The 14416-nt window shown below is 32.6% G+C and overlaps 1 protein-coding gene across 1 annotated transcript; it reads left to right on the top strand.

Moving 5' to 3' along the window:
- Nucleotides 1-3056: 3056 nt before the first annotated feature.
- LOC110918878 (thermospermine synthase ACAULIS5) lies at nt 3057-12492 on the top strand. Its single transcript, XM_022163159.2, has 10 exons — nt 3057-3454; nt 3566-3632; nt 3725-3819; nt 3933-4035; nt 4122-4210; nt 4294-4450; nt 11644-11719; nt 11859-11917; nt 12002-12138; nt 12225-12492. Exons 1-10 carry the CDS (start codon nt 3330-3332, stop codon nt 12307-12309), a joined length of 993 nt encoding a protein of 330 aa, XP_022018851.1. The 5' UTR covers nt 3057-3329; the 3' UTR covers nt 12310-12492.
- Nucleotides 12493-14416: the final 1924 nt, after the last annotated feature.

The following is a 14416-nucleotide window of genomic DNA, read 5'->3' as shown; positions in this document are numbered from 1 at the left end:
TGGAACACCACCACACAGTAACGTGGAACACCACCACACAGTAACGTGGAACACCACCACCAATAGAACATACAATCGGCCCGGTAGAGCCACCTGTTACAAACGAACTTACTATTACGCATTTACTTTCTGTGAACTCGCTCAACTAGTTTGTTGATCATTCTGTTACATGCCTTGCAGATCGTTAGGTACCTGGAGCTTGCACTGGAGAAGCGGGTCGTTGTGGACAAGGATCGTGACTTTTCTGTTAAACTATTATGACACTTGAAACTGTTAGCTACTACTGGTTTATTTACTATGCTTCCGCTACATTTTGAAACGATGATTTGTTTGATCACCTTTTGTATTGAATGGATGGTTTTCATTTATTTTACTTAATATTAAATGCATGTTCAATATGATTGGTGGCTTGATCCTGGTCAGTCACGCTCCCAAGCGGTGATACTCCGCAGGTGGATTTTGGGGGTGTGACATTCTACATATACAAATATATATATTTTTGGGGATAAAAATACATATAACAAATACAACACAAAATATATTGTGGAATATATACATTAATAATACAAGAACATATACAAGTAAGACACAACAAGACACCTTAAACAAATGGTAACTTGTGCACTTGTACTTAGAGGTTTACAACTTTAGGTGATTAACATACGTAGAACGTTTATAGGTTACGTGTAATACCCCAAAAACGAGTTTGGTAATTTAACCCCGTTAATACTAAGGAGCGGGTAAAATACCGTTGGTGGTAAAAGTTAACTCGTAAACAAAATAATTAGGACCAAATTAACCTAGTTAGTAACTTGGAAATAATATTGAAACAATGAGTTGTAGCCCTTATAAATAAAGTCACAAACTCGAGGGGCCAAAAAGGGGAAAATTAGAAACTTGAATCTAATTAAAACAAATAAAACACAACACACACTAGGGGGTGTGTGTATGTAGCGACCAGGAGAAGAAAAAGGGGGGAGCAAACCCTAGTTCACTCAAGAATCATCAAATTGAAGAGGAAATTGAAGCTCAAATTCATGCTTGAATATATATTAACTATCACCTAGACAAGAGGATCATAAGGTATGTCATAAAACCTTGATTGGTGAAAGTTGAAGTTTGAGACAAATAGGTTACTTGCAATTAGGTTGTTGGATTATGCTCCAAAGATGAAATTAAATGTATGTGTATACTTGCAATTAGTGTATGAAATTAAGTGAGTTTATGTCCCCACTTTTAAACATTTTTATTGTTTTTCTAAACTTTGGGGAAAATACATGTACAATGGTATGTTTAAAACAAAGGAATCATACATATATCATGTCACGAATAGGGTATACGTAAGCACCATTAATCTAGTTTAGACCGAAAGAACAAGGGTTAGATCTAGCAGGTCTAGGCAGCCTCACTCCCTTGGCAACACATAGCCATGGATTGCTTTGGGTCACAGTCGAGTGGGTAATAGATGTTAAAAGTCGCCTAGGTTTGGATGCTTCCTATGTCGTCACATATGTTAATGTCCTAGCTAAACATTAGCGATCTCGATTTCCTTACATTTACAACTCGCAAACTTACATTTTACAAGTACATACCATGTTTTATGCAAATACAACTCTTACATTTTATACAAAGTGCATGAATTCACACCAACTTTTGTTGACGATCTTTAAACTTACATGTATTTCAGGAAATTAGTGGAATGCTCGCGGCCTCTTTTATTCAAGATGTAGTTTTATGTTTCAAGATGTTATGTGTCCATCCTCCATTGCCACCTTTTGATAGATTTGTTTGTTATATCCCGCCTCCTTGCGACGATATAGGAAACAAAACCTTAATCTTAAATTTGAAATGAAGTTGTAAACTTTTAAGCCATTATCTTTTGTGGAGATGTAAACTCTAAACTAATTTGTATTTTGGATGATTAAACTTTAAATGGCAAATTGGAGTTTGTTTTATATCATGTAGTAAGTTTACTTATCTTATGCAATGAGAACCTTTCACGATCACACCTCGTGCTTTCGCCTCTGAAAGGGGTGTGACATGGACTGCCACATACGCATTCCACGTCAATAAAACTTTACCACATAAGCAGTCTACGTCATCAAAACTTTGACATATTTATTAAATAAGTTGTCCACATCATCAAAAAATTACTGTTTTGTCACATAAGTTGTTTACGTCAGAAAAAAACTAACTGAGTTAACCTTTAGTTAGGATGAGAATGATGAAGGAAAATATGTTCAAAGTTGGGACGGTTGGTAAACATTTCCTGAGTTAGGATTAGTCCTGACCAATAGGTCAAAGTTGCGATTATCAAAATCCAATTTTACGATTTTAAAATAACAAATAAATAATTACATGATATTTTAGAAGTAAAAAACAAAGGAAAATTTGAAATCCAGTTTAGTTCTCGGTCCAACCGGTCAATAACACACAATATTAAAATTGGTTATTTATTTGGTTCCCTGCCCGTCTGGTCCGGCACAAAAACATTGGCCGGTCCAACCGGTGCAATAACACACAATATTGAGATTGGTTGTTTATTCAATTACCTATCTGACCGTCCGGCTTGGGTGCTATTTGTTTTTTAAGAGGTAAAATGTCTACAGTTTACGGATTACATCTGCACACATCTGTAAAAGAAGAGGTGGACCAAACCTCTGCAGTACGTAACAAGAAAGTTGTTTGTTTTTTAACGTATGTAGACTTCTAAAATAAATTGTTTGTGGTATTCCGGCGGTGGTGTTTGGTGGTGGTGGTGGTGGTGGTGGGTGGTGGGTGGTGGACGTGGACGGTGGGTGGTGGTGGACGGTGGTGGAGGGTGGTGGTGGACGGTGGTCGTTTTTAACCCTATGCAGACCTTAGAAGATTTTAGAAGTGACTGGGCCAAGTTTGCACCAAGAAGAGCTCGCGCAGACGTTTTGTAATGAAACGTCTTCGTAAAAACAAACAGTCTGCAAATACTAATGTCTGCGCGTGGTCTGCGCGACGCAGACAGAAGAGACTGAGCAAATCTTTTTAAGAAAAACAAACACCACCTAAAACACTCAAACACACTGGTTTTTCTTTCCATATTCATCAAATCTTCAAACTTTTACTTTTTGTTTATTTGTAAACCATATACCAATATAATGTGAACTATTATATTTTATGCCGTCAACAATTAAAATAATAATAATAACAATGAACAAATATAATGTTTTATATGTAAGAAAGGTGGTAGTTGTACATGATTCTTACACTATAAAGGTAAGCATATTTTGGAAGAGACCTCATCAAACAAAAGTTGTTGCAAACTCTTTAGTTTTCTGAGATCTGAAAAGAGCAGCATGGGTGAAGCAGTGATGTTCCCTAACTACCATGAATTTAATGGTACGAAACCAAGGGACATGAACGATTCATGGTTTGAAGAAGTGATCGATGATAATCTTAAATGGTCTTTCGCATTAAACAGGTTTGGTTCATGTCTCGTTTTTGAATTTACTCCTCTGTATTGATTTTACATTTAGCAATCTGCAGTATGATATCTAAATTCTAAGAGTTGAGGTATATTATATATGTAAAGTGTGCTGCATAGGGGGATAAGTGAGTATCAAGAGATCGTGCTTTTAGATACAAAGCGCTTTGGAAAGGTATTATGGTTGATGCAAGAGATAAATAACAAATAGCTTAGCATTAATTGTTGAGGGGTAACTAATGAAGTTTACGGACTCTATGTATCTAGGCGTTGGTAATTGATGGGAAGATGCAAAGCGCAGAAAGTGACGAGTTTATCTACCATGAATGCTTAATCCATCCTTCTCTATTATGCCATCCAAAGTAAATTCATTCATTTTTATTTGAGAGTCCAGTCCGGCCAAATCACTGTTTAATAATTATCAGTTTTTAAACATTCGTTTGAGTTTGACATGAAAGTGGATTGATTACTGCAGCCCAAAAACATTGTTCATAATGGGAGGAGGTGAAGGGTCTAGTGCAAGAGAAGCACTCAAGCACAAGTCAATTGAAAAGGTCACCATGTGTGATATTGATGAGGTTTGGAGCATTTCAAGTACTACCTACCGGTGTCAGTCAGTAAGTATGTATGTATGTATGTTCATCTTCTTATTTTGCTTACGCAGGAGGTGGTTGCATTCTGCCGCCAACACCTTACTGCAAATAAAGAAGCATTCCGCAACAAGTTGCTTGAGCTCGTCATTAATGATGCCAAGTAGGATTTTTTTAATTTTATTTTCACTTTCACTTATACTTGACTTTTCATTTCTTATTATTATTTTTATTTTTTTATAAAAGGATTGAATTGGAGGAGAGGAAAGACAAATTTGATATAATAGTTGGAGACTTGGCTGATCCAGTTGAAGGAGGCCCATGCTATCAACTCTACACAAAGTCTTTTTATCAAGATATTCTTAAACCTAGGCTTAATCCCCATGGAATCTTTGTCACCCAGGTTCTTTCTTGTTTTCTCTTATTGCTTTTATAAAACTCAACTTATTTTATCTGAAAAAGAAAAAAAATATCTAATATATATATCGAGGGAGGTTAATGTACAAAGTGGAAAAATCCGAAGCCACATAAGCCATATTACGCATGAGTTTAAGTAAACTACGCATCCATACATACATACATACATACATACATACATACATACATACATACATACATACATACATACATACATACATACATACAGAAGAAGGATCCGTTAGAAACCACCCTTTATACGAGACCCAATGTGAGCATAACAAAAATACCTAAAAAATCTAAAAAACATACAATTTGTTTTTGAAAAAATCAAAAAGTTATTAAAAAAATTTAAAAAAAAAACATTTTTTAATAACGAAAAGTAGCGATTTTTTCAAAAAGAATATTAAAAAAAAAATTTGTGTGTTTTTTAGATTGTTTTAGGTTTTTGGTAGTGCAATGGGTTTATTTTGTTGTGTTCACATTTCTTTTGACGGTTCTTACAATAAAGGTGTTTCTCGCATGAACCCTACCATATATATATATATATATATATATATATAGGGGAGGGTTTAAATGAGAACGCTAAATATTGTGAGAATCGTGAGAACAAATAAAAAAACCATAGGAACTTGGTCAAAAACAATTCAAATTCAAATTTTTTTTCTACACTTATCATTGTTATTCGAATACAATGTTAGAAATTCAATTTACACGTTTAAATTTACGTGAATTCGTAAATCAAGAAAATTTACACATGTGTAAGTTTGCCATTTACACATGTGTAAATCTGTTATATTTACACATGTGTAAAAAATCTAAAAAGAGTGATTTTGAAAGAAGAAATAAATTATTTGATGTTATAAATTCTTGTTTTGATGATGTATCTTAATTACAATGAGGTTTGTATTAAAAAAATTGGTTTTGATTGCTTTTTTCATCCGTTCTCACGGTTCTCGCAATATTTAGCGTTATCAAGATAACCCTCCCCTATATATATATATACACACGAGTAAAAGTCATAACGCATGAAGAAGCCATAAGTAGGAATGAAGTTAAAACAATTATACAACATATATAATGAATTACGCTACTCATATTAATCCTTCGTAAGCTTCTTTTATTAACAACTCTTTGTATTTGATCCTTTCTGTAAATATTTTTATCTTACATGTATGTAGTTTCTCTATCTAATTTTTTTCTTGTTCCGTGTTAGTAATATGTTGTAAATATGTGGAAAAAAACTGGTTTTTAATAAGAGTTCTCGTAGTTTTGTCAATTGGTTGTGGTTCTCAAATTAACATATATGTGAGTGTTTGCGCGCGCACGCGTGAGTGTCTGTAGTGAGGAAAATATATATACTGAATACCAAGTTAAAATCCTGTGTATTACACGACTTAAATGAATAAAACTTGGTTTAATTTTGTACTGTGTGGGATCTTAAAAAGCAATAGAGAAAAATGAGAATCACAACTCTTAAATTTAGAAAACAGAAACAAAATTTTGGTGAATTAGAAATTTTGTTTATAAAAATAGTAAAATTAAAATAATGAAAATGTGTGAGTTTGATGAAAACGAAATAAAGAATGCATTAAAAGTAAGGGGAATTGGTCTGTAATAATCCCACCTAGACCTTATTAGCCATTAATAATCCCACCTCAAACTATTCCCTCCACCAGTCCCACCTTTCACCTATTTTTCCTACAATGGTCCCCCGTTAAAAAAACTTAACGGAGTTAAGCTTTTTTCCAAATTACAAACAGATTTTTTAGGGCTTTTGATCAGAACAATGATACGAGTCCATTGATGAAAAACTTACTTCGAAATGGTGCTCCAAGTGACTTGATTTTGGTTAATTGTAAATTTAAACACCTGAATTGAAACGTCGTTTTCATCGTTTGGAGCACCGTTTCGAAACAAGTTTTACATCAATGGACTCGGATCCTCGTTCTAATCAAAAGCCCTAAAAAATATGTTTGTAATTTGGAAAAAAGCTTAACTCCGTTAAGTTTTTTTAACGGGGGACCATTGTAGGAAAAATAGGTGAAAGGTGGGACTGGTGGAGGGAATATTCTGAGGTGGGATTATTAATGGCCAATAAGGTCTAAGTGGGATTATTACAGGCCAATTTCCCTAAAAGTAATATAAAAAATAAATCGGATAATTTTGAAACCGCTAAGAATTCTGGTGTAAGTTAAATGGGTATATGGTTTAGGCGAAAAACAAAAATTAAGTTTGGCTAGAATTGTATCATGTGTCTCATAATATTTTTATTTAGTAGCTATAAATAAAATAATAATAACAATAATAATATTTAAATGATAATATAATGGTAGCGAAGATAAAGGGATAGAGAATATATTATATAAAGATTTAATATGTATATTTCTATATTGTATAGGAACTAAAAATTAGTATTTAAATTAAACTAGTCTAAAAGATAAATATAGGAGACTGATTCTGTAATGACATCTAATCTAACTTATAATAAAAGACTCCAAATAATGCCACATGGCATTCTCTTCTTCAACCTCATAAATTTTATTTATATTTGTTTAATAAATTTTTTTAATATTAATATTAATTAATAACCAATACATAAATATAACTTATTTTTATCCTTATCTTTATCTAAAATTAATAACTAACTTCAATTTTGCAATTTAGACCCTTTGTTTTTTTTACTTTTAACCCAAAGTTTTTCATCTTTTGCAATTTAGTGCCAACTCTTTTTTATTTCAATTTTAGTCCACCATACTTTTCATCTTTTCCAACTTTTTCGTTTCGTTCTAAATTTTGTGAGTTAACGCAGTGCAACATGCGTGTGGCGTTCAACATTTTTTCGTATATTTTTTTCCCCTTTGATTGGCCCGTCGCGTCACATCTATTTTTCTTCGTTTAACAAATTCGTCCAACACGCGGGTCCTGGATGGACTTAGTTATTTTTTTCTATGTTTTACGTTTCGATTTAATTTCTCAGCAACAAGCGTGCGTGATTCAAAGATTTTACGTCTGCTTTTCGCTCGGCGTTATTTTTTTTTCTCGTTTTTATTTATTTTCTTTTTACAAGATTTTCCGGTGTTGGTGGTCGCTGACAATGGTATAGTATTGCTACTACTTAACACAGTTTTATTATAACCGCTGCAACGCAGGGGCTTAATACTAGTATGACATTATTAGAATCATTTATTATAATAGGGATGAAAAATGTTTTTTACAAGGTCGTAAGTTTTTGGAATGTATTTTTGCATGATCTGGTCATTGAAATTTTGAAATAACTGAAGCGGGTAAAAAAGTAAATTCAGAACTTTCTCACTTAATTGAATTGTGTTTATATACATAACGAAAAAATGTAACCTATGAGTTTGTACATAAAATAAAATAAAAATAAAAATAAAAAAGTAATGCTTAAAGTTAGGTTCAAACCCCTAACCTTTAATAGAAGAAAAAAAGGTTAACCACTCAAATTACATCACATACCCACCACTAATGATAAGAAAAGACCCTTAACGTTTGATCGAGGGAAAAAAAAAAAGGTTAACCAATCTACGCTTAAAAGGGGAAACAAATAAAAGGAGACATGCAAAAAATGCTCAAGTGTGGTTCGAATCCCTAACTTTTGATTAAAAAAAAAAAAAAATTCACCGGCGCACTGTATGTTTTGATTATTGTTCTTTTTTCTTTAACGAACAACAAAAGTACAATCATTCGAGTAAACTCAATGGCAAAAGGGCAATCCACGTCCATAAATGCAGACGACGCTGATAAAACGGCCCGATACCTTACCAAAAAGTATGGGTCGCTTAACTAGACCCACCCATAGGGTATGTTTGGCATGGAACTTTTAGGAGCTTCTAGTTTTAATCTTTTAAAAAAAGTTCATACTCAATAAAAATTCCTTTTTGTTTGAAGGAGCTTTAAGCTTTTAGATTAGAAGCTTGAAGCTTTTGGTTGAACGTTACTACTAGTAGCGTTTAGAAGGAGCTACAAGCTTTTAAGGAAAAATAACTATTTTAACCTTTAAAAATAAGGAACTTTTTAATGCACCAATTTTCTAAATTTTTAGTGATGTTCATTTTGGTCATTTTATACATTTTATTAAAAGCTCCAGCTACTCTAACAAACACTAAATATATCTAAAAAGATACAGCTACTAGCTACCAGCTACAGCTACCAGCTACCAACTTTTAGTTTAGCTTCCAGCTACCAGCCAGCAGCTACTTTTGCCAAACATACCCTTAGTGGGTCCTCCGTGTAGATGTTTTTTATTTTCTTTTCTTAGTTAGCATGATTTGTGTCTCCACAAAGCATTTTTCTTTTTCAGTTAGGTTACTATAAGGATTTAATTAAATAAAGTTTGGTTGATCGTATAGTTCTATTGAAAGCATTGTTTTCACAACCGGACCAGACTGGCCGCCCGGACCGGTTGAACCGGGAACCGTGCTCACCGGCAGTCCGGTTATGATATTTTGAATCATTCTTCAAAGAACCGGCCGGTTCTGCCCGTTTGTGGGTGGGCTGGTGGCTACGGTCTGGCCGAATGGCGATAGATTAAAAAAGAAGCAGTGGTGTTGTTGTTGTTCGAGAATCGAACGGATTTGTTGCTGACGATTGTTTCGTAGTTCATTGGATATGAAACCTTCTGGGGTAGCCCAGTTGGCCAGTCCCACCCAGGCCTCTTCTTGAGGTCACCGGTTCGACTCCTGGCAATGCCCTATTGGGGTGTTGGGGCTCTTCACCGTGGGTACTCACCGCCAGGCAACATTGGGACGTTGTTAGCTTGCGGAGTTGCAATATTCCCGCGGATGGGAGGTCCGTGCAACTACCCCCCCCCCCCCCCCCCCTAGTTCATTGGATATGATGAAGAAAACAGAGAAACAGAGTAGAACTGAAAGAAGGAGATGACAGATGCGTAGTGCTATTAATATCTAGGGTTTTAAAATGTTCCAATAACCCACTTCAATATCTTAGCTTTAGTTTCTTAAGTCTTCGTATTTATCCCTTTACAAGTTTAGTCCACGCTCTTTACTTCTTCTCTAAAGATAAATAACAATATTATATCTCTATCTCTATACTAATAATAAATTAAAATAAAATACACATGGATGGTTGTTAGGCTTCTTTCTTTAATTTTTGCCATTTGTCATTTGTTAGGACTATTTTTGTTCATGTTGTGAGTATTCCTACATTTTATTTACCCTTTTATTTATTCTTGATTAATAATAATAATAATAATTAATAATTAATAATTGATGGTATTGATTGATTTAATTGATTTTAATTTTTTAGTAAGAAATGGCTTTTCTTCAAAAAATTTAAGTATTTTGTAAATGTGGTCCACATTTAGACTTAATTAATGGATTTACTGCAAGTAAATTATAAATCAGTTGTAATTACCTAAATTTAATTATGCATATCTTTAAATGCGTATCTCAAGGTATTATGATGCATGCAAGTATTGTAGTAACACTCTTAGTTGAAAAATCATTAGTTCATTACAATCTTGATCACTTAAGTGTGAGATCTTGGGTTCAAGTCTTACGAAAAACAAGATACTCGTTCTTAAAAAACAACATATGTAGAGTGTTTTTTTTTTTTTTCAAAAAGGTGTAGTGATTTGGTGGCGATAACCATGGAGTCCCCAGATTTAACAAGGAAGAAGATAGGATGGTTAGGGGATTTTTTAGTATATCTTTATTTTTTTTTTAATAAAAGAACCCATTTTGATAAATACTTTTGAAACAGATCATTTTGGTAAATAGTTTTGCCAACTACACTCTTTTAAAAAAACAAAACCTCGTTAAATGTACACCAAAAGTTGTATAGTTTAACTCGGTAATATTATAAGTATACTTGAGACTAATAAAATAATTAAAAGAAATGCAAATGAGGTGCTTGAAAAATATGTGGAGGTATACTTTTTTAATTTTTTTTAAATTTTATTTAACTGTTTTTTAAAGATATACTTTTAGAAACATACTTTATACGTAAAAAAGTTTTTTTTTACATGAGGTCATAAAAGATTGCTTCTTGATGAGTTTAGCCAACTATATATTGCATTTTATATAAATAGGCATTTAAATTTTATGATATATTATTATACCTTTTACTTTACAATTATTACATGTAAAAATATGTAATTTCGATGATGAGATGTTTGATAAAAAAAATTGAATTATAGTGTTTTCAATGTACAACCCCATGTAATACACGGGTTTCTAACCTAGTGTTTTAATATATATAATACATGCATATACATAATCTCTATTGATAAATAATATATTAGTATTATATGTTTTAATATATATAATTTTCATATTATATATGACGTCACTCGTTCTTAAATCTGGTTCGACCGTTAACCATTAAATTGTCTTATTTGATGTCCGGGCCAAACATAGTATATATAAAAAATTTACGTATATATAAAGACTTAAGACTTAAGCAAGGTTAACGGTCGAACATCAAATTTACGTATATATAAAATTTACGTATAAAAATTTAGTATTATATGTTTTAATATATATAATTTTCATATTATATATGACGTCACTCGTTCTTAAATCCGGTTCGACCGTTAACCATTAAATTGTCTTATTTGATGTCCGGGCCAAACATAGTATATATAAAAAATTTACGTATATTGTTTATCAATATAGATTATGTATATGCATCTCTATACTAATAAATAAAAATAAAGTACACATGGATGATTGTTAGGCTTCTTTCTTTAATTTTTGCCACTTGTCATTTGTTAGGACTATTTTTTCCACGTGTCATGTTGTGAGTATTCCTACATTTTATTTACCCTTTTATTTATTCTTGATTAATAATAATAATAATAATAATAATAATAATAATAATAATAATAATAATAATAATAATAATAATAATAATATTAATTAATAATTGATGGTATTGATTGATTTAATTGATTTTAAATTTTTAGTAAGAGTATTATATGTTTTAATATATATAATTTTCATATTATATATGACGTCACTCGTTCTTAAATCTGGTTCGACCGTTAACCATTAAATTGTCTTATTTGATGTCCGGTCCCTGAAAACATTAATCGAAAGTTCATATGTTGATGGTTTGGATTACTTTAAATTAAAACCTTAAAAAGCATGCATATATGTTAAAGATATATCTTATGACTCAAAAACTACTGTGCAGGCTGGACCTGCAGGGGTATTCACTCACCAAGAAGTGTTTTCGTCTATTTACAACACCATCAAGCAAGTCTTCAAATGTAAGAGCTACAACTTTTTTTTTTTAACTTAAACCTAACAATACAGTGCTATCTAGAGTATCATCGTGGCCCCATCATCGACAACATATTACCATTTGTTTTGTACAAATAAAATGATATACTCTCGACTTTTGTGCAGATGTGGTTGCATACACGACCCATGTGCCTTCTTTTGCTGACGAATGGGGATGGGTTATGGTTAGTTTTATGTTTCGAACCTTCCATACATTTGAATCCGTAATCTTTTTGTTTTTGATAAAATAAGGTGTGTTCTTGATATAGGCATCAGACTCGCCGTTTTTCATCGAGGAAGAGACAATGGACAAGAAAATACGAGAAATGATCAATGGAGAGTTATTGTATTTAGATGGTGCTTCATTTTACTCATTAACAGTTCTTAACAAGATGGTTTCATCCTCGTGAGTCAATAACCTATTTATCTATCTACCTCCTACTAAATATAGTGTCATTTTAATTCAAAAACGTACTCTCCTTTTGTTTTCAGGTTGAAAAATGAAACTCATGTGTACACTGAGCACAATGCAAGGTTCATTCATGGCCAAGGGGTTGGAAAGAAGGATACCATTTAAGTGTGTAGTTACTTCTTTTTAAATTAAATCTTGATTTCATTTGAAGAACAACTGAAGATGTTAAACATTTGTAGAATCACTTGGAATTAGAGTGGAGTTTATAATTGTCGATACAGTCCACATGCACCTGTGGTTTTACTCATGGTCCCATTTTTAATAGTAGACATTTTGTTATCTTTCACAGCTCAACCTTGCATCACTCTTTTTCTGCTTTGCTTGTTATAAAAGTGGAAATCAGAAGGCTTTCGGTTAGCATGTTGATGTACTGAAGGTGTGAACCCAGACTCCAAGTCAGGGCCGTATCCAAGGGCGTACCCACCCAAAGGCCTGGGTGGGCGGGCGCACCACTTGAAAAAATATTTTCTAGTGTTATTTTTCGCCGGAAATTTTGACCGCACTCCTTGAAAATTTTCAACCGCCCCACTTAGAAAAAAAATGTTATGAATTTATAAAAAAAAAAATTAAACACCAATTATTATTTAATATACAAGTATATAACACAACTTATTTAATTATTCTTTAGCCACTTATTCACTTAATTACTTAACCCAATTAAAGCCCAATCTAAAATATATTTTTATTAACCCAAGCCTTACCCAAAGAAATTTGAACTAAATAAAATAACCCAAACCCATCTACCCATTCCAATTCCAAATCCCGCCCCCAAAAAAACTCTTAGCGACTTGACGCCACGGCTCACGATTGGACGACTTTTTTTGCCGGAAAAACCAAAAATCCGGCAAGACCGACCCATATTATGCCAAAACACCGATATAGAACAAGTATGGTTTCTTTATTGATTTTTTTTTTTTGAGTGATGATTAGAAGAAAATGTAGACGTATAAGGGATTGATTTTTTTATGTTTTTTTAATGTTTTTTGGTTATTCTAGACTTGTTGTTAAATGATTTTGTTATTTTATTTATAGCTTTGTTTGTTTAAATGATAAGTTACAAGTAATCAACATTTAATACCAGGGCTTGAATCTTTGAAAATAAAATTGAAAATTATGGACTATGGTTGAACATGATTGTTTATTTTATTTAAGTTTTTTGTGTTGTTTTATGAATTTATGCAGCGATTTATATATGATAGGAACCATGAGTAAGAATGTAATGAACTTATGGAGTGTCTAGTATCTCTAAATAATATTTTGAATAGATTTAAAAAAAAAATGAAAATCTATAGGGTAAAATTTTAAATATGTTTCTAATGTTGTTTGACGTATTTTTGATAATTATATAAATTTTAGTTTGATATTCTTTTGTCTTACATGACCCGACTTGATCCGACCTGCTATGAACCGATTTTTTTTATATAGCTAGGGGCCTAAAATTTTTAAAAATATATCACACTCCCAGCAAAAAATTCCTGGATCCGCCACTGACCGTCTCCGAAAATCACAAACAAAATAAAAAAAAATTTGGCCATGTATGAGAAAAAAAATTGGGCCCTATTCACAATTTTTTTTTTTTTGCCAAGCAGAGCCCCTCAATTCATTAATTGGATTTTAAATAGTTTTATTTATTCAATTAGACCTGAGTTACTTTCATTATAGATGAAGGTATTCGTATCTTTGGCTCTCAAGTGTTTTGATTCAGTGAGCTACTCTTTCGGTTGTCAAAATTCAATGTAAAAAGTATCACATACATTCACTTGCAAGTTGCAATCTGCACACCCTTATTTATATAAACTAGGAATATTTGCTTAGCTTGGCATGGCTAGGCTTAACATCCAAAGTCCGAAATTTCAGTTTTGAATAGTGTCATGTTGGTTTCAAGGTTCAAATAAAATTGGCTAAGGGTAAAAGCATAATTTTTTTACTGAGGGTGAAATCGTATTTTTTAGCTCGGGGCAAAAGGGTAAATATATTTTGAAGTTGAGGCAAAACCGTATTTTTTAACTATGGGCAAAAACGTAATTTTAAAGTGGATATAAGATAATAAACTGGTTGGTCCAATGGGTATTGCTCGCCGCCCATTTGAACCAATGGCAGAGAAACACTATTCCAAGGAAAGAACGTAATTTTAAAGTGTGTATAAAATAATAAACTGGTTGGTCCAATAGGGGAGGGGCGGCCGCCCATTTGAACCAATGGCAGAGTGATA

Source organism: Helianthus annuus, chromosome 2 (assembly GCF_002127325.2).
Source record: "Helianthus annuus cultivar XRQ/B chromosome 2, HanXRQr2.0-SUNRISE, whole genome shotgun sequence".
In the NCBI taxonomy this organism is placed as follows: domain Eukaryota; kingdom Viridiplantae; phylum Streptophyta; class Magnoliopsida; order Asterales; family Asteraceae; genus Helianthus; species Helianthus annuus.
This window is presented reverse-complemented; position numbering and strand designations above follow the sequence as displayed.

Bases quoted from the DNA above. Each gene is read 5' to 3' on its own strand.
- LOC110918878 (XM_022163159.2), top strand. From the start codon at position 3,330: ATGGGTGAAGCAGTGATGTTCCCTAACTACCATGAATTTAATGGTACG. The intron at 4,036-4,121 runs GTTTGGAGCATT...TTGCTTACGCAG, and splicing joins CCATGTGTGATATTGATGAG to GAGGTGGTTGCATTCTGCCG. The intron at 11,918-12,001 runs GTTAGTTTTATG...TTCTTGATATAG, and splicing joins ACGAATGGGGATGGGTTATG to GCATCAGACTCGCCGTTTTT.